Raw genomic sequence first — 21,465 nt, 5'->3', positions numbered from 1 at the left:
TGTGTATAAGTAAATGTTCCCCTGGAAAAAGTGACCTACGCAGCCACCTGTCTGAATCTCTCAGCGTTTTCTCGACACGGTGGAGCTGCCTGACCCAATTTGAATTAACGTTTGCACCTATGCCGGGAGGGAAATGAGACATAACTCCCAAAGAAGACACGGCTGCGTAGTGGACTGAATTAGCTGCAGAGGTTCCCGCACCGATTCGGTTGTCGTTGTGTCTGTCTTATCTCTCCCTTAGTTTCAGCAGCGCAGTGGAGCTGCCAAGGCCAATTCGGCTTGTTGTGACTGTCCCATCTTTGATCTCACCTGGGTAAGGCGGTTGAGTAATCAGGTCCAATTTGGTCTTGTTGTGAATGTCTCATCCACCTCTCTGGCGTCGGCAACACAGTGCAGGGGGCTGCCAAGGCCAATTCAACCAGGTTCTGACTGTCTCATCTCTCTCACCTTGTTCGTAAGACAATGGGACAACCAAGTCCAATTTGGTCTTGTCGTGACTGTCTCATGTCTCTTTTAGTGTCGGCAGCGCAGTGGAGCTGCCAAGGCCAATTCGTCTTGCTGCGGCTGGCCCATCTTTCTCACCTTGTTGGTAAGACAGTTGAGCAACTAGGTCCAATTTGGTCTTGTTGTGAATGTCTCATCCACCTCTCTGGCGTCGGCAACACAGTGCAGGGGGCTGCCAAGGCCAATTCAACCAGGTTCTGACTGTCTCATCTCTCTCACCCTGTTCGTAAGACAATGGGACAACCAAGTCCAATTTGGTCTTGTCGTGACTGTCTCATGTCTCTTTTAGTGTCGGCAGCGCAGTGGAACTGCCAAGGCCAATTCGTCTTGTTGCGGCTGGCCCATCTTTCTCACCTTGTTGGTAAGACAGTTGAGCAACCAGGTCCAATTTGGTCTTGTTGTGAATGTCTCATCCACCTCTCTGGCGTCGGCAACACAGTGGGGCTGCCAAGGCCAATTCAACCAGGTTCTGACTGTCTCATCTCTCTCACCTTGTTCGTAAGACAATGGGACAACCAAGTCCAATTTGGTCTTGTCGTGACTGTCTCATGTCTCTTTTAGTGTCGGCAGCGCAGTGGAGCTGCCAAGGCCAATTCGTCTTGTTGCGGCTGACCCATCTTTCTCACCTTGTTGGTAAGACAGTTGAGCAACCAGGTCCAATTTGGTCTTTTTGTGAATGTCTCATCCACCTCTAATTGTCGACAACGCAGCATTGTAGCTGCTGTGGCCGATTCAGCCTGGTTGCGGCTGTCTCATTTCTCCAACCTTGTTGGTAAGATTAAAGTTTCTAAAGACTCTGGTAAGACGGTGGAACAACCAGTCCAATTTTGTCTTATTGTGATTCGTAGTGTCAGCAGCAGAGTGAAGCTGCCAAGGCCGATTCAGCCTGGTTATGGCTGTCTCATCTCTTTCACCTTGTTTGTAAGACGGTGATGCAAGCAAGTTCAACTTGATTTGCTCAACCCCGTGTCATCTCTGTCACCGTTTAGTCAATCTGCCAGGCCAAATTGAGTCCATGTCTGTGCTTGTCAACACATTGTAGCCTTCAGATCCAATTCGGCCTGGTTTTGACTGTCACATCTGCTCCACTGTCTTCTCAACACGGTGAAGCTACCAGACAGATTCAGTTATTTAGATCTCTCACACTGTTTTAGCAACATGGTGGAGTTTCCTAGGCTCAATTCGGTCTGGTTGTAACTGTCCCTTCTCTGTCACCGTTTTTCGAACACAGTGGAACTGAGGGGTCATTTGATCTGGTTGTGACTGTCTCAATTATTTTATTTTTCGTTCCCAGTCCGGCCAAATTGTGACTGTCCCATCCCTTCCACTGTTTGCTAACATGGTGGAGCTGCCTTGGCTTGACTCAGTCCGGTTGTGACAGTCTGAACTCTCTCATGGTATTTGTCAAATTGCTCTCCCAAGTGAGCGTCTCTCGCTCTCATTGCATGAAAGAGCATGCAACAACCAACACATGACTAAGACAACATTCATTATTTCCTATATATCATGTTATTCAAATAAAGTCAAATACATGCACAGCATGTTGACATCTTGAACAGGAACAATCACAGTCTTCTAAACATAAAATGAAGCAATACAAGGACAATGGCACAACATACATGTTTCTGAAGGTTTATTCATTATACAGAGGATTCGATTCTGCATTGATCCGAAGAAGGAATTGACTGCCATTTGCTTTACAAGTATTTATATATTATACCCCTCACAGAGACAATGTAGGTACTGAGAAACATACATGTACTATTATCTCTAATGCAGACCCCCCCCGACATACATATTGACCTAATGTACTAGACGATCTCTGTCATCTCCACCTGCATGTCCTTGGGGTATCTTAGGCAGCTCTTTGAAGACTGTCAAACAAGCATGATGAGACGAGTTCTTTGGCATTGGCGTCCACATGACCCAATCTGGGCAGTCTTGATTCAAATCGCAACTATGGACAAGATTCAATGCAGTGAATCTATCCCGAACACCACCAGTCTTAACGATTTCATCTCGGAACATTGTGTAACCTCCAAAGCGTCCAACGGGCCTGATTGCCACAAAGTCATCCAGGGATTCTGTGACTGGGTTGTACAATTTTAACGTTTTCGACTGTTTAGTTTTCTGATACGGATCTTCATCCACAAAGAGTATGAAACCTAAATACGGCAGGCATTCATCACCACATGGTTTGAGACCCCTTTCAACAATAGCTTGAGACAGGGCTGTGAGTCTTTCCCATGTTCCTTTCACAGGATCATAGCACTGACCACCGAGATACTGCTTCCAACTGACCTCCTTCGTTGGTTCATTCAGATAACTACACATGCCTCCAATGATATAAAGTTTTTCATTCAGAGGTACAAGACTAGCATGACCTAGGCCGTCAACGTCAAGCAGATTTGGCAACATTGTCCACTGCTTGGTCAAGGGGGCGTAGACTTCACCATCACGCCGAAGGTGCCTTGAATCTATCCCCTTTCCACCGACTACATACAGCTTGTCCATCATTACTGAAGAACTGTGGTTCCTGCGAGGTCTTAACATCGGTTCAGTCTGAAATGACAGGAAAATAAGATCAGATGTTATGGCAGTCACAACTCAAAGTTATGTACTTACGTGAAAACAAACTGGACGAGATATTTCACCAGTTATTACTGCCAAGTTGAAATTATTGACACATGAATGCCCTGTTGATTGACTACTGACTGAAAACCCTCAAACTTTGACACAGAACAAGACCCTCTAACCTTGACACAGAACAAATGCCTGAGAAGTAGGGAACTTTCACTCCACAAGAAAAGGACTAGACATAAGCTTTCACCTTAACAACTGCAAATCAAATATCTCACCTCTGCCCACCGATCCTCCTGCACAGAGTACACCCAGACATCAGCCGTAACCCCAGCAGCCTCACCATCAATCTCTCCACCAGTGATGTAGATATCGTTATGGAGCACCGCCGCACTATACATGTCTTTATCATCAAAAGGTAGGGAAGTAAGCTGGTACCACTGTCGGGACTCGGGATGATAATAGACGATTTTCTGAGGATTCTTCATGGGTGTTGTGTAGCCATTTTCCGACGCATGACAGTGTTTTTTAATCACAACAACCACTTCTTTTAATCGAGGTTTCAAAGGACATGGCTCGGACATATTGTTCAAGTTGTCTGTGGAATTTGATCGTCTCAAACAAGATTGCAATATTGCAGAATTCATCAGAAAGCTATCCTCATCAAGAAGCAGTTCAAGGTTTGCTCTTTTGATATTGTTGAGCTGCACATACTTAAGCAGATTATCAAGTTGATGGGACCTCTCGGCCATATCATGCCGACACCACTGACTAATCCCTTCGACTAGATCAATTTCATGGTCCAAGTTCATATGATCATCCTCCAAAAAGGACACCAAGACATTCAGGGAAATTTCTAGAAAGTCATCAGTCATCAAAATATGACTAAAGTGTGATAAACAGAATTGATAAGCATCTCGTTGGAGGCCATGGCAACTGTGTTGGTCGGCAACATGTGCGATTCGGAGACAGTTATAGATTGTGATGTGCTGCAGTAGCAGTGAACAGCAGACTTCAACCAAGTTCCTAAACTGGAGAAAATCCGCAACTTCAAGCGTCTCAATCAAGTTAGAACTCTCAAGTGCTAACTTCCCAGAGTAGATATAATGTAGGAGCGACTCAAACCCAGTAGCAGGTAAGTCTTTCAGGAAGAGGTGGCTCGTCCCAGGCACATCAGTTTGATGGAGGAATAATGCTTTAAAGTAGGGACTGCTAGAGGCAAGGATAATCTTATGACAATGAAACTCTGTCCCATCCACGTTGACTGTAACATCACTGAATTCATTGCTGGATTTATATTTATAAAGATTTTGCAGGAATGCAAGTTGGTGTTCTCTGTTTTCGTACTCGTAGCGTTCTGTCCTGTACTTGTCAAGAATTGTGGCAGCCATGATTTGAAGTTCTCTCTGCTCTGTTAGGTGGCGCTTTTATTCAGTCTAACCTGCCAAGCCACCTGAAAAATGATACAGAACAGAAGATAAGTTTACTTTTTAGAGGATGAGCACTATAATAAACTCAGAACATGAATGACGACATCACAGTCTCAGATAACATATGGTTGATACACCAACATCATCATATGCTATGCAATGCATCCATATTCGACCAGCCACCTGGACATACACACACTATAGAATAGATTCATGCACTTAATTGGAAACAACGTTTACGAAGACGTTGCGTCACGTCACGTTACAGTAATGTAAAACCGTCAGAGCTGTAATGTATCGTGACGTGACGACGGCCAACACTACTATGTAAACGTTGTTCCCAATCAAGTGCATGAATCTATACTACTATAGTGTTCACTGTTCAGTGTGTGTCACTGAGAGTGTGTCAGTGTGTGCAATTCGACATAGAATTTTAGTTGAAGTTTGTGGACATTTTTAGGACGAATAAGCCAACTTGGGGTTATATAATTGACATCTTTGCAATCTACATTGTATCTGGAAACTGTTTGATAAGGTTCCATATCATAAATACCATTTGTTATGCTTATATTAGCAATATTTAATCAGGATAATTTGAACGTCTCGAAACCTTTTTTCGTTGTTGTTGTCGCTCCAGTCTTGCCGGAATCTCCTCCATTCCGTACCGAAGACACAGTAAACGGGCAACGGCAACAAACGGGGATCTTTGACCCGAGGCGAAGTTAGGTGATAAAGACTGTTTTGTATGAGCACGTAAGACATTGGTATCAGCCACACAGTTCTCCTGTACTTGGAGCTAAAACTTTATAGAAAGCTACCCAGATAAACCCTCTCTGTATGGCTCACCCTATAACAGGACTATACGTATGGGGGGGGGGGGGGGGGGGCAGATATTAGAGAAAACAAGGAAATTCACTGATGACAATCCTTTATTCATCAAAGCACCTTTTGAAATACATCCTCATTCATAAAATGCATAATTATCATAGAACATTCAGCAGTAGGCCTACAAAGTAAAATGGTACAAGGTTCTCAGTACAACTGCGGACATCGATTGCATAGTGTGTTTCTTAGTATAAAACGTATTGTCGCACTAAAAAGTGTAACTTGAGCACACCTGACGATTGAAATTATGATTGCATATTGTGTCGTTAGTACAAATTGCATAATAGTGTTTACAATGAAAATGTTACAACACAGCAATGGACACGTCGTTGATTGCATATTGTGTTTCTGAGAAACTGAGTCCATTATGAGCAATATGCTCCAGACATGTATCAAAGAACTAGACAAGGCTAAATACACAAAATTACAAAGAAGTTCTTCCTAAATATCATATAAATTCACAGTGTTATAAAGTTTTTAGCTCACATTTTTATTTGGTATCCTGGTGCTGGTTCCATTCAAATACACAATTAATCCAGTCTTAATACTTTAAAAGCTCCAAAAGTTACTGCCATCAGACCAGAGTTAAGTTATAGCTCAAAAGATGAAGGGCAGCTTAGGGACTGTTATAAGTCATATACGGAAAATACACAAGAAGAAAAATATTTGGCACTGACATAGCTCAACATATAAATAGTGAAACAAACAACATAATAACCAAAAACAGAACTAAAGCCTCTCAACAAAATTCTATCCAAGTATTGCTTGCATTTAATCTGGCCAAGTTTTAGTACTGCCACACAAGGGACAATATGAAGAGACTGTAGCCATCAAAGGTTTAACAGAGCCTGTGTTTTCCATATTTCTTGACCAACTCATCATCCGGATTATATATCAGGCTTGGATCGAATGTCTGAGGGTCTTTATAAAGGGTGATCACAACATCATCATCACGGCCTTGATACAACATCTCACCCTCAAAATGCACATACTTCTGCTTCTTTGCTCTCATGAGAATCCCAACAAGCTTGTTGGAAACACGAGTATAATGTTCAAATAGCGGAGCAAACATTACCATCCACATAGATTCTTCAACCCGTTGACCAATGGTGGCGATTATCTGACAAAGCTCAACAATTTCACAGCTGATTTGTGCTCCAGCTTGTTTTCCGCGACGTTCTGTCAAAGAACCTGCAACAGGGAGGCCATAATTGGCATCGTATTTGCTCAGCTTGGCACGATGTGATGCACCTTCCAAACCTGAGAATGGATTGATCATCTGTTTTTCCAAATGTTCATCTGCCTTTTGTTGCCAAAGACCAATCTTGCTTGTGACACCCTTACGACAATAGACACTGGCTGCATAAGCCTTTGCTGATCTCTCATCATCGGGGTCTTCTTCCATCTTGCTCTTTGTCCGAAATCAAGGATGAAAACCTGGAAAAGAACCAACAACTACAGTCTCTTATTCAAGGCAGTGTCCGACTGTCTCAATTTGAACTCGGTGGATCTACCACAACTTGGCACAAGTCTACTTCTGCCAAATTGTGTTCGTAGCAGCCATAGGCAGACATGAAGACGTCATCTGCCAACTGGTCTTACATTCAGCTGTCGGTCTGTTGTCCAGGAGTCCATGCCAAGATGCCGGGACAAGATGGGACTGCATTGTAATTTTATCAACATTGTCAAAAGATTCGAAATTGTTACCGATTTGGCACTCCATACAAATATGGTTGTGAAAAACAAGTCAGCATTCATTCCAATGCATTCATTCATTCCACAGCATAATTAAATTTGCTCAATTTGGGTAGTTGTGCATTTGCAAGGAATTACATATCATCAGCTTGACAACGTTTTACACATACAGATTCTATATTTTAGATAAAAATGCGTACTTAGAGAGCTGGTAAACAACTTTCACAACTTTTCGTCAAGAATAATTCTCCTGCTGTGGAGGTGAAAAGTTCACTAACATGGCTGTCACCAATATTGGTGAAAATCTGCTAATTAGTTACAAATTGCGTCTTAAAATCCATTAAAAGGAAGCTAAGGGGTTGATTAATGTTGATTATAGAATTGCCTCAAATATTTTCTGTATAGGCAATCAATTACAAGGTACCTAATTGTTGCTAATCTGATGTTTTTAGCGAAGAAAGATATCATATTTTGAAGATCTGGTCATGATGTGTACAAAATGTACAGCATACATATACATAACATTACATTGCATACAGGCCTAACACTGTACCAGGTAACAGTACAGGCTATATAGACTGCTGTTAGCAAGTGACAGAGAGTTGTATGTGGAGCCACGGCATTGGCACTGCTGTGCTGGCTGATGTGTGGCATTTAAATGGATAGTTGATTGGCGCAAAAATAGGAATGTATTGGGTGACACTGATAGGCCTATACTTCATATTTCACATTCCATTTTCAGGTTTTGACAGTTCAATATAATGGAGTTTGAGCGTTCGACAGATGCTGAGTTGGCGAGTCTGGATGTTCCAGAGCTAATCTCAGTCATTAGGAAGCTAGAAAATGAGAAGGTTGCCAACATGGCTGATCATAGCAACCTGATGAAAGACATCAATAAACGCATGCAGATTCACCTCCTGGAGATCCGAGGGTTAAAAGAAGTTAATCAGAGGTTGCAGGATGATAACCAAGAACTGAGGGATCTGTGCTGTTTTCTTGATGATGACCGTCAGAAGGGGAGAAAACTTGCAAGGGAGTGGCAACGGTTTGGCCGGTATACATCGAGTGTGATGAAAAGCGAAGTATCGGCTTATCAGCAGAAATTGAAAGAGTTGGAAACAAAGCAAGAAGAACTGGTCAAGGAGAACTTGATGTTGAAGGAATTGTGTTTGTTTCTTGATCAAGAGCGTGGCTCGTTGTCCCCCAATGCACATAATGGTCGTGACCAGGGTGATGGTGATAGTATGTCAAGCTTGACTGGTGAAGGGAGAGTGGAGGAGATGATGGAGTCACCCCAAGCCCACCATTCACACAACTCATCAGTCAGAAGTCATGGATTGAATGGTAAAATATGAATTGACTGTTACTCAAAAGGGTAGGGAAATGATCAGGTGATGCAGTTGCTGGATAAGAAGTGTGCCAGTTTCTGTTTAAAATAAACACAATTCATTTGAAATTGCTGTTTGATTTAAAAGAGAGGTTTGCCTGATGAGTTACTGAGGCATTTATAGCTCATTTGACAATTTCTCTTATTTCCTGTCTAAAACTCAGTCTCTGAGGGTAGTCTCTTGCTAAAATTGTATTCCCCTCTTTTCCAGAAAACACCTTACACTACATCCGACACCTTGAAAATCGAGTCAGAGCTCTTGAGGACCAGTTATCACAGTCACACTATTCTGTAAGTCACATCATCTCAACCTTCATGGGAAATACATGTATTAATTTGGCCTCAGTACCAAGTATGAAATAAATACTAAGCTTATCAATGTATGCTGACTGCTTTGAAGTGGCCAATGCACACCCATAGAAACCACTGTGGACTCGCAGTCAAGAGACATCTGGTTCGAATCCCCAAGTCGGTCTGAGACTCTTGAATGGTATCATTGTTTAACCTACATTTTTCTATGGGGTATCTTTCTAAATTTCTAATCATTTTTTCCCTTTTTTTAGAGAGGGTATGGTCCAGAAAATCATATGTATGGTCAAAGACCTCACACACCAAGATCACCTGTAAGTTCTTCAGATGGCGGTCAGTCAATTTCAGTTCCCTTTGCTAGGCACGTCAGCAGTAAAGATAACTGTGTGGTCTACTCTCTTTCACTGCATGACCTTTAGTTTTAGACCTGCCCTGATTACTGAAGAGAACAAACTGTTCCTTTCTAATTCAACAGTGATGTCTTTATCAGGGTCGAACTTCCATTAGTTTGTTTTGTGCTGATCAATAAATAGTTTCAGTCACAGTGTCAGTAATATTCTTTCCCCTTGCTTCGTCAGTGTTTATCTGATTTTTTCATTCTGCTTCATATTTTGTCTTTTTCAGGCACGAGCCCTGTCACCTCCTGGTGCAGATCGATCTTACCCGAAGCCTGAGGCTGTAGTTCACGCAATGAAGGTAAGGTGTCACCACATGTCTGATTGATAATGTTTGGATGAAAAAAAACGATTGGTTAAAACATCTTTTTGCTAATCAAGGAAGTTTATTGCAATTAGAGTTCTGATTTGTAATTTTTCAAAGACTGATATTGTACTTCATCATAGCAGATGGTTTAGTTGTCACTTCTGTTTGTTTCTTACCGATTAATGTTCCCAAAATTGTCTGATGTATCTTCAAATATTGAAGTGTAAAGTGTGTAATAAAATGCCCGCCATCTCAGTTATATTCAGAAGCAGCATTGAAAGTTGTTTGGTTTGTTATCAAAAACATCCATCATCGATATAAATGTTGTTTATCATTGCTTGAGTTCCGTGTGGTGTGTATTCATTTTGTTGTGTGATTTGTTTGACCCTGTTTGAACTAACCCATTTATTTGCAATGTCTCTGAGTGATCCTTACACAAATGTATTCTCAACGCGTACACTATGTCTAGCCCAATCCAGTTGGTGATTGACTGTATGTCTTCTCTTCTGTGAAGTGTGCATGTACACAAGTTTTCTACCTGGTCCAGGCAACCCAAAAAACCCAACAGCTATTGATCTACTCCATGCCTCCTCTTAATATGTAGTGTATGGATACAAGTTTTCAGTATGAGCTACCTACCAGAACAAACCCAACTGTCTCAACCTGCATGTACCCTAAGCCGGCTTGTGACCTACTCCAATGCCCCCTCCCATGTGGTGTACATTACAAATACCATTACCCGCATGTTTTCTGCATGAGCGAGCAACCACAACAAACCAAACTACTCCACTCCCATGTGAGATTTGTGATGTGGAACTTGACAGTATTCATATACATCTACAAAGTGTCTCCGTGTTCCTGTAGGTGCTGGAAGTCAAAGAGAGACTGAACTACTCAAATCCCGAAAGAATGGACGAGGATTTGGATCCAATGAATGAGCAAGAAAGAGCAATAGTCAGAGAAATGTGTAATGTAAGTTAATGGGCCAATTCAATCTACAGAGTGGTGAAACGTTGTCAAATGCAAGCACCACTCTAGAAAGTAAAAACCCCTCAGCACCTAAGGTGTTCAGCTCTGAATAATTCACTTCGTTCTCCAGACAGGTGTACCAAACGTAAGTAACGTCTTCTTAGGAGACGTGTTCATAATCTCATCATGTTTTAAACTATGATTCTGAAGTAACCTCTGTGTGTGATGATTACAAGTAACATATTTGAATGTTTCTGATGTTCTCAGATCTACAATAGATCCGATTTGGGGGAGTTTTACCCTCTTGCTCTCTCATTTCTATAACCTTACAATGTTCTTTTCGTACACAATTCCTCACAGGAAGAAGTGTAATGTCTTATTTAACATGATGTGCAGTATGTTCTGTCAAATCATTTCGCATGCTCTGTACTGCCAAATCAGAGTATTTCCTTATCAACATTATAACAAGTTGGTTCATGGCTTTTCAGGTCGTGTGGAGAAAACTTGAAGACAGCCCCTCGAAGGATGGTTGATTTCTGCCTGCTTCTCGAGAGGTTGCATTGATATTCTCGGATCAAAAATTAGCAGAGACAATTGGAAACTGGAACTGGAAAACATCTTTAAAAGGGCTTGAATAGGACACTCAATTTTCTGACCCACTGTCCAACAAATTGAGGCGTTGTCCAAAGTAAACCGTCTGTTTTGTTGATGGGTGTGGGAGAAATCCCTGTGCTAGTGCCTGATGTAGACAAAGAAGAAAGTTTTCCTATGTGAAGTTATTGGTGCCTTTTGAAATCTATTACAATCATCTAAAACTATATCATCATTTTTTCTCCCCGTTTTTTGAAACTATTTGATAATATTTCATAACATGCTGTTGATATTTACTTATGTGCTGATATAGATCAATTTATGGCTTTTATTTACTGGCGGTGATAAAATTTTATGGCTGTAGTCTTGCTGCTCAAGGCTAAAGCTGATTTTTTCCTCCTGTGTGAAAAATTCATTGGTGGAGAGGGGGGCAAAACATTTATGTTCTTGTTGAGCCAAACGTCTCCATGAAATCAGAATGCGTTTGGTGGTGTTAGTGAGAGGGTGTATCATTTGTAGGTCAGGCCATTTGCTGGTCTTTAACTGGTTGTTATCAAAGGCGATGCTTACATTACATGGCAAAAGATCTTACTGGTAAAGTGGTATGACTTTTATTCGGATTATATAACAACATTCATTAACCAGTGCTTTTCACGTATACGCACATGTGCATATAAGAAGAACACCAGCAATGGTTTGAATTTGATTGTAATGGCCTCATATACTGCATATTCTGCATATTATTCTACATATCATAGTATATCTTTGTGCATTTATCTGTAGTGTATAGATTTACACGAAATAATCAGTCCATTGTATTAGGTTAGCACTTTGATATCCATTCATATTAGGTAATCTTACGCGCTGTGAGTTAAACTTAATGTTACATATTCAATTTTGACTTTTTGATTTTAAAAATCTCAAGGAAATCACTTCGATGTTCCCGGTCCACTATTTGAAGAGTTTAATTGCAGAACAAACTATAGTTTTTTGTAATATACATGTACTTGTAAATAAATTTGTTGAAAAAACAACTTATAACATTTTAGAAGTTGATTTGTTTGTGGGCAATTCAAGGTAAAATGATTATTTGCTTTTTGGAAAGTTGCTGGAGTGAGGAGGATAGGTTCAGGTACGAACCTTCTATACATGTACAATGTATTTTAATAGCTCCCCAGACTAGATGATCTTGCCACTTGATCAGCCCCCGATTGGTGGAGCAGTGTTGTGAGGGAACAGAATGGCAGACTTTTGGGGTCTCTCTTTGATGTTTCCTACAGTCAAGACGTTTATGTCAACAGATGCAGACCCCATAACTTGCCAGGGCTGGCAGGTTATGTCGGTGTCTATAGTCATCGTAGTGGAGGCAACTCGTGAAACATGGTCTACTATGTTGACAAGATGTGCAGTGGTCTTCAAGTGTACTGTGACCCAATCTCCAGTGTTGGCAGGTTGCAACAGTCTGCAGGGGCGGCAGGTTGCGTCACTCTGTAATCATGGTAGTGGAAAGTTTTGCAATGGTCAGCAGTGCAGTAGTTAAGGTAGGTTGTGACAGTCTGCAGGTTGTACATTTGGTCAACATCAAAGGGAGATTGTGCCAGTGGCTGTCATAAAAGGAAGGTTGTGATACAGTCTGTCTGGATTCCTGCCTGGTCTTTTGTTAATTAAAAGACTAACAAGACAGCTGATGGAAGAGTGGAACATCCTCCGATACATGTACATGTACAAGGACTGACATTCAGACTCCAGTTCATGCATTTGATATGTATGCTTTGGTGCCTTGAGGGTTACTCCAGCAACAATGATTCTAATTCCAATCCTTTGATGGTTCTCATAACAAAAGTGGGTCTACAAAATGTCTTCAATCATCAACAAATACCATTATTTATTCTTTCAGATGATTTTGTGATTTACAAAAATACATTTCAAAGTGACATTTTAAAATTACCCAAATGTATTTGTACACCAAGAAGTAAACATGTTTACATGTCTCTCAACTACACCGTCTCCAGAATTGTAAAGATTCAGCCACCATCGATAGTAAAACATAATGTGCCGATGTGGTTGCCCTGATATTGGCCTAAGGTTGGTTAAAGCACCCTCTAAACATTATATACATCAAATAATGTCAAACACCTTCCTTAGCAAGCAAAAAAATTACACAACTAAGCCAGCTTTGATTGATACCAAGAGAGAACTTGCTAACTGAATGCTGATTTCAGCTTAAACCATGAGGTCATTTATTTGTATCCGGTCCAAGACTAGCTCAAAAATCAACTTTCTGTCCTTGCCCTAAGGCCAGGAGCCAAAGTAATCAGCTAAGGGGGAAGCGTTTTGACTGGAAGAATGTCAGAGAAAACCCTTAACTTTTGGTGGTTTTCAGCTTCTCGACCACGTGGATATAGTACGCAGGTGTCTCCTTCTCGTCGTAAGGTGCAAAATCACCAAAGACTTCGTGCTTGCAAGTTTCTCCAAAACACTCCTTTAGAAGTCCGGAGAAATCCTTGAGACGGTGAGGATAGTAGGAAAGACGGAACTGGGAATGACTGAAACAACAATGAAATAACGATGACTTAGCCATTAAAACCTGCAGATAATGTGGGGCAAGTTTGAAAAAGTGACTTCGGTCTGACACTTTTAGTTGGAATTCCTGTATAGAAGGCACTTCAGGATCTGAACTAGAAACTGATTTGAACACTTAGTTGGTAGGATGCATCCAAGCATAATTCTAACCAAAGACTAGTGATGCCTGGGTGATTTTCACTGTAGACCCCTCCTTTACAGGAGAGATGATTTGTGAAGTTGGAAAAGCTGATGAATGCAAGGCCAAAGAGGCCACTACATTAAACTACCTTCGTAATGATTCTTCATCAAGATGTTGAAATTCTTTATGACTCTTGACGATACTTTTTATGTCCAGATCATAGTCGAGTGTAGTAAGGGTTGGTCGAGAATTCACATACAAATTTGAGCATTTGATGCCATGAATGAAATCACCCTGCAAAACAAAACAATATGGTTGTATCTTTAATTGTACCTTAGTGAAAGTGAAACAAGGAATCCTTTTTCCAAAACCAAACTCAACCAGTCGACACTAGTTGAGGTAAGTTTTGAGTATTTGACCACTTTAAATGCAATGAACTCTGTCGAACCTTGAGTCTAGGTCATAATAAACTGTGTTTACATTAGCTGTCAAGATTCCAAACCAGAGTTAAGACGTCTATTTGGGTCAAACGATTGTCACCACATTAAACCTTATCACAAACTTATCAATGGCCACCATAGTATTATCTTTGTTTTCGAACATAGAAGTTGCCAAAGGAGAACAGATTTGTCAACTTTTGATTAGACTGGAACAGACTGGTATGGGGCCGTCCATAAATGTATGTATTAGCTAACCACAGATCTTCGGACCCAGTCCCCAGTGTGCACCAAGTACAATCCGGCAAACCCCTCGCCTGTACACATACACATCTGTGTATATACGCTCCTCCTCCATACACCTTCTATGCTCTTTGCACCAACCCTCTTCCCCTAGGTGCATACATACATTATGGCCCCTTTGACTGACAAGTGATGAAACCAATACTAGACGTAGAATATCATTTTTACCCCTAAAAGTGAAAATATTACAGATTAATTGACACTTACACTATAATAAACATTTTTTCCTTTTGGTACTTCTCCCAAATCTAAAATGGCATCATAATTCCGATGGTCGATGACAAGAATGCCGCCAGGCTTCACCATAGCGTAGAAGTTTTCCAATGCTATTTTCTGTTTGATTAAGTTGCCTTCGAAATCTGGCAAGTGAGCAAATGAGTTTCCCATACAGAGGACTGCATCAAAACCACCAGGAGGCTTCTTATACTCTTCTAGATCTGCCACCAGGCTTAGCCAGTTAGCTTCCTCTATGACTGAAAGAGGAATTGGAACATGAAAGAGAGGCATTTTTATACTTGTACACCTAGAGGAAACCCTCACAGGATAGATCAGCCAAGAAGAACATTACGTTCGATCTGCCCCAGCTTACTATTATCAATTGTTATTAGATGATCTGGCGAGGTTGTCTGGGCGTCAAAACAATTTGAGAAGAAGGTAATGCAATTATCAGTTTATCATAAACATAAGTTACATATGCATAATGATGACATTGACATACCCCACGCATCATAATTTGGTTCCTTTCTGCGATTCCATCGCTCCTTCAGGGCGTATTTTAACATCTTGTCACTGGCATCTGTGCTGAAGACGCTAAAGCATCCTTCATCAACCAACATCTGCGAGTCCACACTGAAATGAGAAGGCAAAAGGAGTAAGGAAGACATGATAAGGAAAAGACACGAGACTAGTTATTTGAATAGTCCAAATCGTGTTTCTGAACAATGCTATTAGATTGAGTTTGACCCCCTCCATCTGAACATGAAACGCTGACAACTTATACTACAAAACTGATCTTTTTATTTATACAACTTTACAAGGGAAAATTGGGTGTGGCCACATGCATGGCATGAATTGAATGTCACAATATTATTGCATCATTCATGGCAACTCTAACTCAAGTGTCAACTGGACTAAAAGTGTCAACTTAATAGCCTACCCTGTTCCACAGGCGACATCCAGAAGATTTTTACATCCCCTGCCAGTTAGTAGTCCACACAACCAGCTTTTGTAAGCCGACGTTCTCTCATTCTTGCATCCAATGTACAACTCCCATACTTTAGCTGCCTTACCATCTGCATACTGATCTGGCAAACCTTCTGCAGCAACTCCCAAAGAACGGGTACGATAAACACTGTCAACCATGTCTACTGATTTGATGTCCCAGACTGGACAACGGAGGAGTGTATTGTTATGCACGTCCCTATAACCTTATCACATCTATCAATTTGGGCCATTTGCCAACTATTTTTGATCAGATGTGTTGTCACCTTTTTGTACACGTGCGTTTGTGTACATGTGTGTTCAGTCTTTGATTCTAAGAATCGATACACATAGGCCTATTTGAAAAATCATTTAAAATAAAAATCAAAAATAGGTCATTTCATAAGTTTTGGGTGATAGACAGTTCTAATGATTCAACAACAGATTGGAATTAAAGCCTATTTCAATATTTCAAGGGACAAAAAATACTAACTGGTTGCTAAAGTTTAGCTTTATGGGTTGATTTCACCTTCTGCCAATAGTCGGCAGCAGTGCATTAATTTCACAATCAGTTGATAATTTCCTATTTCTGGCTAGAAACTTTATACATTTCAGTCAAGTCTCGAATCAGTTGGTAAGTGTAATGTAACACACGTTTTCTATGAAACCCTTTTTTGAGGTTTTGTCGAATTGTTAGGTGAGGAAACGTTTTCTGAACTGATTTCTACTCAATAATCTAAAAAATTGCCATCCTACGGTGCTGCCACCAGTTTTAATTATTGGAACTGAAAACTGTCTCCATCAGGGTTGATGGTTGATTGTGAGTTCCTCATTTAGTGACGGATGACCTCTCCACCTAAACTGGCTCGGAGGATTTATATTTTACATTAATCCATCACAGTCATTCACATTTTTATCAACTGAGATCAAGTAATGAAGCAATGTCAAGGTCAAATCATTTCACAAATTAACAAATTTAATATGTTGAGACTGAGAGACAAGGTTGTGACTTTTTCCCTGGCCCTTTCTCTGATTCTCGGTATTCTCGTCTCAGTCAGAACTTTCATCCTGCATGTTTATTTCATGCCTATTGTTCCATGCATTTCTATGTTTACAGACCCCAAGACTTTGATCGAAACCAAAATGTCGCGTGATGGCGGTGCAAGAGGAAGACGCTATAGAGGAGGTGATAGAGCTACCGGTGGCAGGAGAGAAAAGTCTGATGTCTTCTTGTCCAAGGGTTTGTCTAGAATATTAAGACACAAGGCCTTGGAAATGGGGTTCAGGGTGCAGCCAGGTATATAATTCTTGTCCAAGGGTTTGCCCAGATTATTATTGAGACACGCGGCATAGATTATCTCCATCACTTATTCATATCAAGAGAATCAGAGATTACCTCAGTAGCTTTAGTAGAGTGGCCTGTACATGCGTGAAAGGGGCAGTGAAAATGCTATCATGACCTATAGCTAATCCTCCAGTCTTATCCTTTGATAAGAAATGTTACATGTTACACAGAGACAATTTAAGTCATCTTGCAATGAAGTGCAGTGGCAAACTTCAAGTTCCTGGTTAAATAACAAAAGTTGTTAATATAGGGACAGTATCAGATTTCATTTGTACCTTTAGGTGGCTTTATCTACATTGATGAGATCCTGCAGAAGTCTTGGCTATCCAAGGATGGATACACCATTGAAGATGTTCAGCGGGTTGTGGAGGTTAATGATAAACAACGCTTCATGATGCAGGAGAATAAAGACACAGGCAGATTAGTAATACGAGCCAACCAGGGGCACTCTTTCCAGGTAGGTTCGTGCCAAAAATTACTGTACCTCTCTATTCTGGACACTCTTAGGAATAGCAAATGTTGTTAATTTGTCTTGTGTGATTGGGAACTTTAATTGCCAGTCCTCGTTTATTGTCTCACTGTACTTCAATTGCAGGTTCCTGATCTTGATTTGACACCCATCACAGATCCATCCCTTTTTCCTGAGGTAATCCACGGAACATACTCTAAATGTTGGAATCTGATAAAATCACAGGTAATGAGATTTTTCTTTCAAATCTGTAAGGACCTTCCTTGTTCTGCGAATTAAGGAAAAAACACCTGAAAATATGCTAGAGTAGATATGAAAACGCTTTATAAAGCCATTGATGCTTAAAGCTTGTACAGGTTTCAGTTGACAGTGGATAGAGAGTGTTAGATGTCAGTAATTAAATGTAGCAAAGAACAAAATGTTCTCATGTTTGATACTGTTTTTCAGGGCCTAAAGCGAATGAACAGAACTCACATTCATTTTGCCCCAGGTGAGCCGGGTGAGGACGGAGTCATCAGTGGTAAGGTTATCACATTCTAATGTTCCCTATTTTGTATGCCTTGAGAAGGAAGTGTCTTTTAACTCTAGAAATTAGTTGTTTCTTTCACTTAGAGTGATCTCATTCTCCCTGTTTGTTGTGACTTTGTCCCCTTATGACCAGGAGAGAATACCTCTTGAAGTTCAGAATGTCAATCTATCAATATGGAGGTGGTCTATTGAATGTTCTCCTGCAACTCTTGTCACTCTGCATTACATGCACACCCAGCATTCACAGGCTTTATAAATCCCTGGGAAAATCATCTTCTACCAAAAAGATCTTTTAGACTACACTTTTGCTCACATGTTTACAACACATCAGCAAGATCTTCTGTAATTCAGACTTATCTTTTTACTTTTGTCTTTGTAGGGATGAGACAAAATTGTCAAATCATTATATTCCTTGACATACAGAAAGCAATCTCAGGTATGGATGTCTAAGATTCGTTCCATTGTGATGGAAAGTGTCCTTCTCATTTCATTAAAAGAACAAGTCCTGCAGCTAAGACGAATTCCAGACTCCAGATGGCTGAAATATTTTGTGAGAGCTCAAACCTCAATCTTTCGAAAACCAGAGTAGGAAGCAAGAATTTTTGCGCAATCAATTGATGTCCTTGTCGACCTGATATATAAGCAGTTGAAGTTTAATAGAGCATAACCCTTGGTTTTCCAGATGGTATACCATTCAGTTTGTCTGCCAACAACGTCATACTTAGCCCGGGAGAAGGAGACATGGGGTGCATACCACCGAAGTATTTCAGTAAAGTCATTCAGAAGAAACCGCACAGTAAGTTCACATGTCACCTTAGTGTCAGAGGTTGATATCAGTCACTACTCATCCGGAGCTACATGGGGATCTAATTGGTGGTCACAAGTTGGCTGATGTGCGCTGTTAGGGGACATGGTCGTAGTTGGTTAAACAAAAAATATATCCCTAGTTATCAGCGAGTTCGTGTAACTTGATCAGACCTGCTACCTATGTGAGGTAGTCAAAGTTCTGGTCATTGACTACCTAGCGTTGCACAGTATTTGAATTCTAAAAGTTTAGCTGGCCTCGAGTAACTGACAGCGGGATCAGTACTTTAACTAGGTCAGCTAGTTGATTAACTTGACGTTGGTGGTTGTTTCATTTATCGTACAATTGTCTTTTCAGGACATGCGCTTGAATTTGATAAAGGAGAGTGATAGGAGGCCAACTACAGACTGTGCCAAACTACGTCAGATATTCATTGCTGCCATTTTGTTAGCCCTCATTGAGCTGTGATTGACTTAGGAGCTCTTTAACTGCTAAATGTCCTGGTTTGTCTAAATCGAGAACAAAAGTTGGGATACAATATATTTGTATTGAGACTATTTTTTTATTGTATAACAATGAATAAATGAATGAATGCAAGATTATCTGGTTGCGTCCTTCATGTGACATGTTAAGGATGAGATACATGGAGGTACCACAAAGAGGAATATATTCTTTGCTGATTTGATGGAGACAAAAGTTAGCATGACACTTCTCTACTGCATCCTCTGCGACGAAAGTTCAAGTTCTCTTCAGGAAATCTTGAGGCCCAAACACTCTGAAAAAAGTAGTCCTTGGTGGCCAGCTGTCCTGGTCACAAATCATCATGAACATAGAAGACCGTGTTACGCTTATGAGTAAAACCTGACATGGTCCAGATGGATGTGCTATTTGTCCTTCGTCCTCGAGGTTGTGACCATTGCTGCCGTGTGGTAATAAGAACAAGACACACCTTTAACCTTCCCAACTTTCTCCAGAAAGTCTACAACTCTGGGGACATCTGATTTGAACAGATACCGATGCCCCTTGGCCTCTGGGTGTCCCAGTCTCCCGTCACTTCCACAGCCCCATGTGAACACATGTCCTTCCCTGCTGACTGCAGCGCTATGGATTCCCCCTGCTGACACCTGAGTGATGAACTCGCCATTGAAGTTCTTCTGAGGTATCTGTGTCGGAACTAACCGCGACTCTGTGTCTCCTAGGCCCAGCTTTCCCTTGTAGCCGTCACCCCAGCTATGAACTGTCCCGGAGTCGTCCACTGCCAGGGTGTGACCGTGGTGTTCTCCTACACTGCAACTCAAGCCTAGAATCCGCGCATCTGAAAGTACTTTCAGTGACTTGGGTGTCATCTGGTCGCCAGATACTTTCCCTAAACCGAGTGCGTGGTCTTTCCCCTTCCCAAACATAAAGACACCGCCAGATTCCGTAACAGCACCACAGTGGGCAAACCCTGCGTTCATATTGACGACTTTCTCATTATCAAAAGCTTGTATCCTTTTTGGATTCGTCTGGTCTATTTCGTCACCATGCCCGAGGACACCATAGTGGCCATACCCCCAAGACAACGCCTCACCGTCACTGGTCCACGCGAGCGTGAAGTTGTTCCCACAGGAAACACCAGCAATGCGCACTGTCTGCAGAGACGTAATGAGTGTCGGGATTATGACGTTTTTGTCACCGTCACAACCAAACACGCCATGTTGTCTTCCAAACCCCCATGAGAGGACCTGTCCTTCGTCAGTGATGGCACAGGCATGCCAGCAACCACAGGAAATCTGGAAAGGAGGGAGAGAAGCATTACTTTATTGAAATGTGTTCTTAATCAGGTGGATGTACTCAGTCTTCATATGGTTGTGACTACTAACCTCTTTAACATTAGTGTCGTCCGTTATCTCCACTTCGGTCGGCGTCTCCCTGTCGTTCTCATTACCGCCGCCAAGACGTCCATACTTCCCGCACCCTGACGTAGCAACCTTCCCGTCAGTCGTCACAACCCCTGTAAAGAGAGCTCCACAACTCAGAGAGACCACTTTCCGTTTTGTTTGAAACACTTCGGGTAATTCACTGTTTGCTCGCTTGCCATTGCCCAACTGTCCAGATTTGCCAAGACCCCAGGCATAGACCACCGCCATCGTGGACACTCAATCAGTCGTCCTGGTCAGTCTGTGAGAGAACAAGTTGTGCTTCGAGTTGTGTTTTTCTGTAGCCGATATTTTCCTGGTGATATACTTATGTCGCCGCTGTATACAAATTATCCCTCTCAGATCATTTTCAATGCGAGCACTTTTCACATTGATATAAATAGATATTACCAATCGTGTTCTAGTGAATGACTCATGGGATCAATCAATGTTGTGCTTAACGACGCCAGCGACATGCACAAAGCATTCACAACATGTCTCTGTGTACGAGAAAAATGATATAGATGGGGATCTGGCCGAGTTTGCGGGACGTTTAGTTGAGACGGAGTGGCGCTAAAGTGTCCTCGAGGACAGAACGTTCCATGCTTTTTGTCTGAACGTTTGCGGTGGTCCAAGAGTCAGAGAAAGGTGGTTAGTTAAGGGATACACTAATCAGAATGACTGGCGACACCAAGCTACGTGGAAGTTGGACTCCTATGCAGTC

At 41.4% G+C, this 21,465-nt stretch overlaps 6 protein-coding genes across 9 annotated transcripts; 2 read left to right on the top strand and 4 right to left on the bottom strand.

The window, feature by feature from the left end:
* Nucleotides 1-2,019: 2,019 nt before the first annotated feature.
* LOC135485207 (kelch-like protein 30) lies at nucleotides 2,020-5,139 on the bottom strand. Its single transcript, XM_064767023.1, has 3 exons — nucleotides 5,068-5,139; nucleotides 3,363-4,537; nucleotides 2,020-3,066 (listed from the first exon to the last, which is right to left on the bottom strand). Exons 2-3 carry the CDS (start codon nucleotides 4,473-4,475, stop codon nucleotides 2,308-2,310), a joined length of 1,872 nt encoding a protein of 623 aa, XP_064623093.1. The 5' UTR covers nucleotides 4,476-4,537; nucleotides 5,068-5,139; the 3' UTR covers nucleotides 2,020-2,307.
* Nucleotides 5,140-5,435: 296 nt separating this feature from the next.
* LOC135484423 (actin-binding Rho-activating protein-like) lies at nucleotides 5,436-7,368 on the bottom strand. Its single transcript, XM_064765855.1, has 2 exons — nucleotides 7,295-7,368; nucleotides 5,436-6,836 (listed from the first exon to the last, which is right to left on the bottom strand). The coding sequence occupies exon 2, from the start codon at nucleotides 6,802-6,804 to the stop codon at nucleotides 6,238-6,240; it is 567 nt and encodes a 188-aa protein (XP_064621925.1). The 5' UTR covers nucleotides 6,805-6,836; nucleotides 7,295-7,368; the 3' UTR covers nucleotides 5,436-6,237.
* Nucleotides 7,369-7,373: 5 nt separating this feature from the next.
* Nucleotides 7,374-12,080, top strand: LOC135484422 (coiled-coil domain-containing protein 85C-like). Its single transcript, XM_064765853.1, has 7 exons — nucleotides 7,374-7,514; nucleotides 7,837-8,438; nucleotides 8,693-8,772; nucleotides 9,045-9,104; nucleotides 9,415-9,486; nucleotides 10,357-10,464; nucleotides 10,950-12,080. Exons 2-7 carry the CDS (start codon nucleotides 7,856-7,858, stop codon nucleotides 10,992-10,994), a joined length of 948 nt encoding a protein of 315 aa, XP_064621923.1. The 5' UTR covers nucleotides 7,374-7,514; nucleotides 7,837-7,855; the 3' UTR covers nucleotides 10,995-12,080.
* An 830-nt stretch (nucleotides 12,081-12,910) lies between these two features.
* Nucleotides 12,911-16,010, bottom strand: LOC135484419 (glycine N-methyltransferase-like). Its single transcript, XM_064765848.1, has 5 exons — nucleotides 15,653-16,010; nucleotides 15,215-15,345; nucleotides 14,704-14,969; nucleotides 13,905-14,050; nucleotides 12,911-13,598 (listed from the first exon to the last, which is right to left on the bottom strand). The coding sequence occupies exons 1-5, from the start codon at nucleotides 15,856-15,858 to the stop codon at nucleotides 13,415-13,417; spliced, it is 933 nt and encodes a 310-aa protein (XP_064621918.1). The 5' UTR covers nucleotides 15,859-16,010; the 3' UTR covers nucleotides 12,911-13,414.
* On the top strand, nucleotides 14,412-19,453 carry LOC135484420 (tRNA 2'-phosphotransferase 1-like). Of its 4 annotated transcripts, none has more exons than XM_064765852.1 (8): nucleotides 14,412-14,435; nucleotides 16,814-16,993; nucleotides 17,323-17,498; nucleotides 17,637-17,735; nucleotides 17,958-18,030; nucleotides 18,418-18,474; nucleotides 18,721-18,834; nucleotides 19,201-19,453. In XM_064765852.1, the coding sequence occupies exons 2-8, from the start codon at nucleotides 16,840-16,842 to the stop codon at nucleotides 19,230-19,232; spliced, it is 705 nt and encodes a 234-aa protein (XP_064621922.1). In that variant the 5' UTR covers nucleotides 14,412-14,435; nucleotides 16,814-16,839; the 3' UTR covers nucleotides 19,233-19,453. The 4 variants fall into 4 exon arrangements, with proteins under 4 accessions (XP_064621922.1, XP_064621919.1, XP_064621921.1 ...); XM_064765849.1 differs by lacking the exon at nucleotides 14,412-14,435 and adding an exon at nucleotides 16,189-16,330; XM_064765851.1 differs by lacking the exon at nucleotides 14,412-14,435 and adding an exon at nucleotides 16,234-16,393.
* On the bottom strand, nucleotides 19,427-21,081 carry LOC135484418 (uncharacterized). Its single transcript, XM_064765847.1, has 2 exons — nucleotides 20,706-21,081; nucleotides 19,427-20,615 (listed from the first exon to the last, which is right to left on the bottom strand). The coding sequence occupies exons 1-2, from the start codon at nucleotides 20,970-20,972 to the stop codon at nucleotides 19,728-19,730; spliced, it is 1,155 nt and encodes a 384-aa protein (XP_064621917.1). The 5' UTR covers nucleotides 20,973-21,081; the 3' UTR covers nucleotides 19,427-19,727.
* Nucleotides 21,082-21,465: the final 384 nt, after the last annotated feature.

Source organism: Lineus longissimus, chromosome 3, assembly GCF_910592395.1.
Source record: "Lineus longissimus chromosome 3, tnLinLong1.2, whole genome shotgun sequence".
NCBI classification, from domain to species: Eukaryota; Metazoa; Nemertea; class Pilidiophora; order Heteronemertea; family Lineidae; genus Lineus; species Lineus longissimus.
Note: the sequence above shows the minus strand (reverse complement) of the source record. Positions and strands in the feature narration are given on the sequence as shown.

What these genes read in the sequence shown, in the direction of transcription:
- LOC135485207 (XM_064767023.1), bottom strand. Translation starts at nt 4,475, where the DNA reads ATGGCTGCCACAATTCTTGACAAGTACAGGACAGAACGCTACGAGTAC. An exon ending in AGGAGGATCGGTGGGCAGAG is followed by an intron (nt 3,067 to 3,362) that starts GTGAGATATTTG and finishes CTGTCATTTCAG; the next exon opens with ACTGAACCGATGTTAAGACC.
- LOC135484423 (XM_064765855.1), bottom strand. Translation starts at nt 6,804, where the DNA reads ATGGAAGAAGACCCCGATGATGAGAGATCAGCAAAGGCTTATGCAGCC.
- LOC135484422 (XM_064765853.1), top strand. Translation starts at nt 7,856, where the DNA reads ATGGAGTTTGAGCGTTCGACAGATGCTGAGTTGGCGAGTCTGGATGTT. An exon ending in CAGAAGTCATGGATTGAATG is followed by an intron (nt 8,439 to 8,692) that starts GTAAAATATGAA and finishes CCTCTTTTCCAG; the next exon opens with AAAACACCTTACACTACATC. An exon ending in CTCACACACCAAGATCACCT is followed by an intron (nt 9,105 to 9,414) that starts GTAAGTTCTTCA and finishes TGTCTTTTTCAG; the next exon opens with GCACGAGCCCTGTCACCTCC.
- LOC135484419 (XM_064765848.1), bottom strand. Translation starts at nt 15,858, where the DNA reads ATGGTTGACAGTGTTTATCGTACCCGTTCTTTGGGAGTTGCTGCAGAA. An exon ending in GAAAAAATGTTTATTATAGT is followed by an intron (nt 14,051 to 14,703) that starts GTAAGTGTCAAT and finishes TTTGTTTTGCAG; the next exon opens with GGTGATTTCATTCATGGCAT. An exon ending in GATGAAGAATCATTACGAAG is followed by an intron (nt 13,599 to 13,904) that starts GTAGTTTAATGT and finishes TTGTTGTTTCAG; the next exon opens with TCATTCCCAGTTCCGTCTTT.
- LOC135484420 (XM_064765852.1), top strand. Translation starts at nt 16,840, where the DNA reads ATGTCGCGTGATGGCGGTGCAAGAGGAAGACGCTATAGAGGAGGTGAT. An exon ending in GGAATCTGATAAAATCACAG is followed by an intron (nt 17,736 to 17,957) that starts GTAATGAGATTT and finishes ACTGTTTTTCAG; the next exon opens with GGCCTAAAGCGAATGAACAG. An exon ending in CATACAGAAAGCAATCTCAG is followed by an intron (nt 18,475 to 18,720) that starts GTATGGATGTCT and finishes TTGGTTTTCCAG; the next exon opens with ATGGTATACCATTCAGTTTG.
- LOC135484418 (XM_064765847.1), bottom strand. Translation starts at nt 20,972, where the DNA reads ATGGCGGTGGTCTATGCCTGGGGTCTTGGCAAATCTGGACAGTTGGGC. An exon ending in ACGACACTAATGTTAAAGAG is followed by an intron (nt 20,616 to 20,705) that starts GTTAGTAGTCAC and finishes CCTCCTTTCCAG; the next exon opens with ATTTCCTGTGGTTGCTGGCA.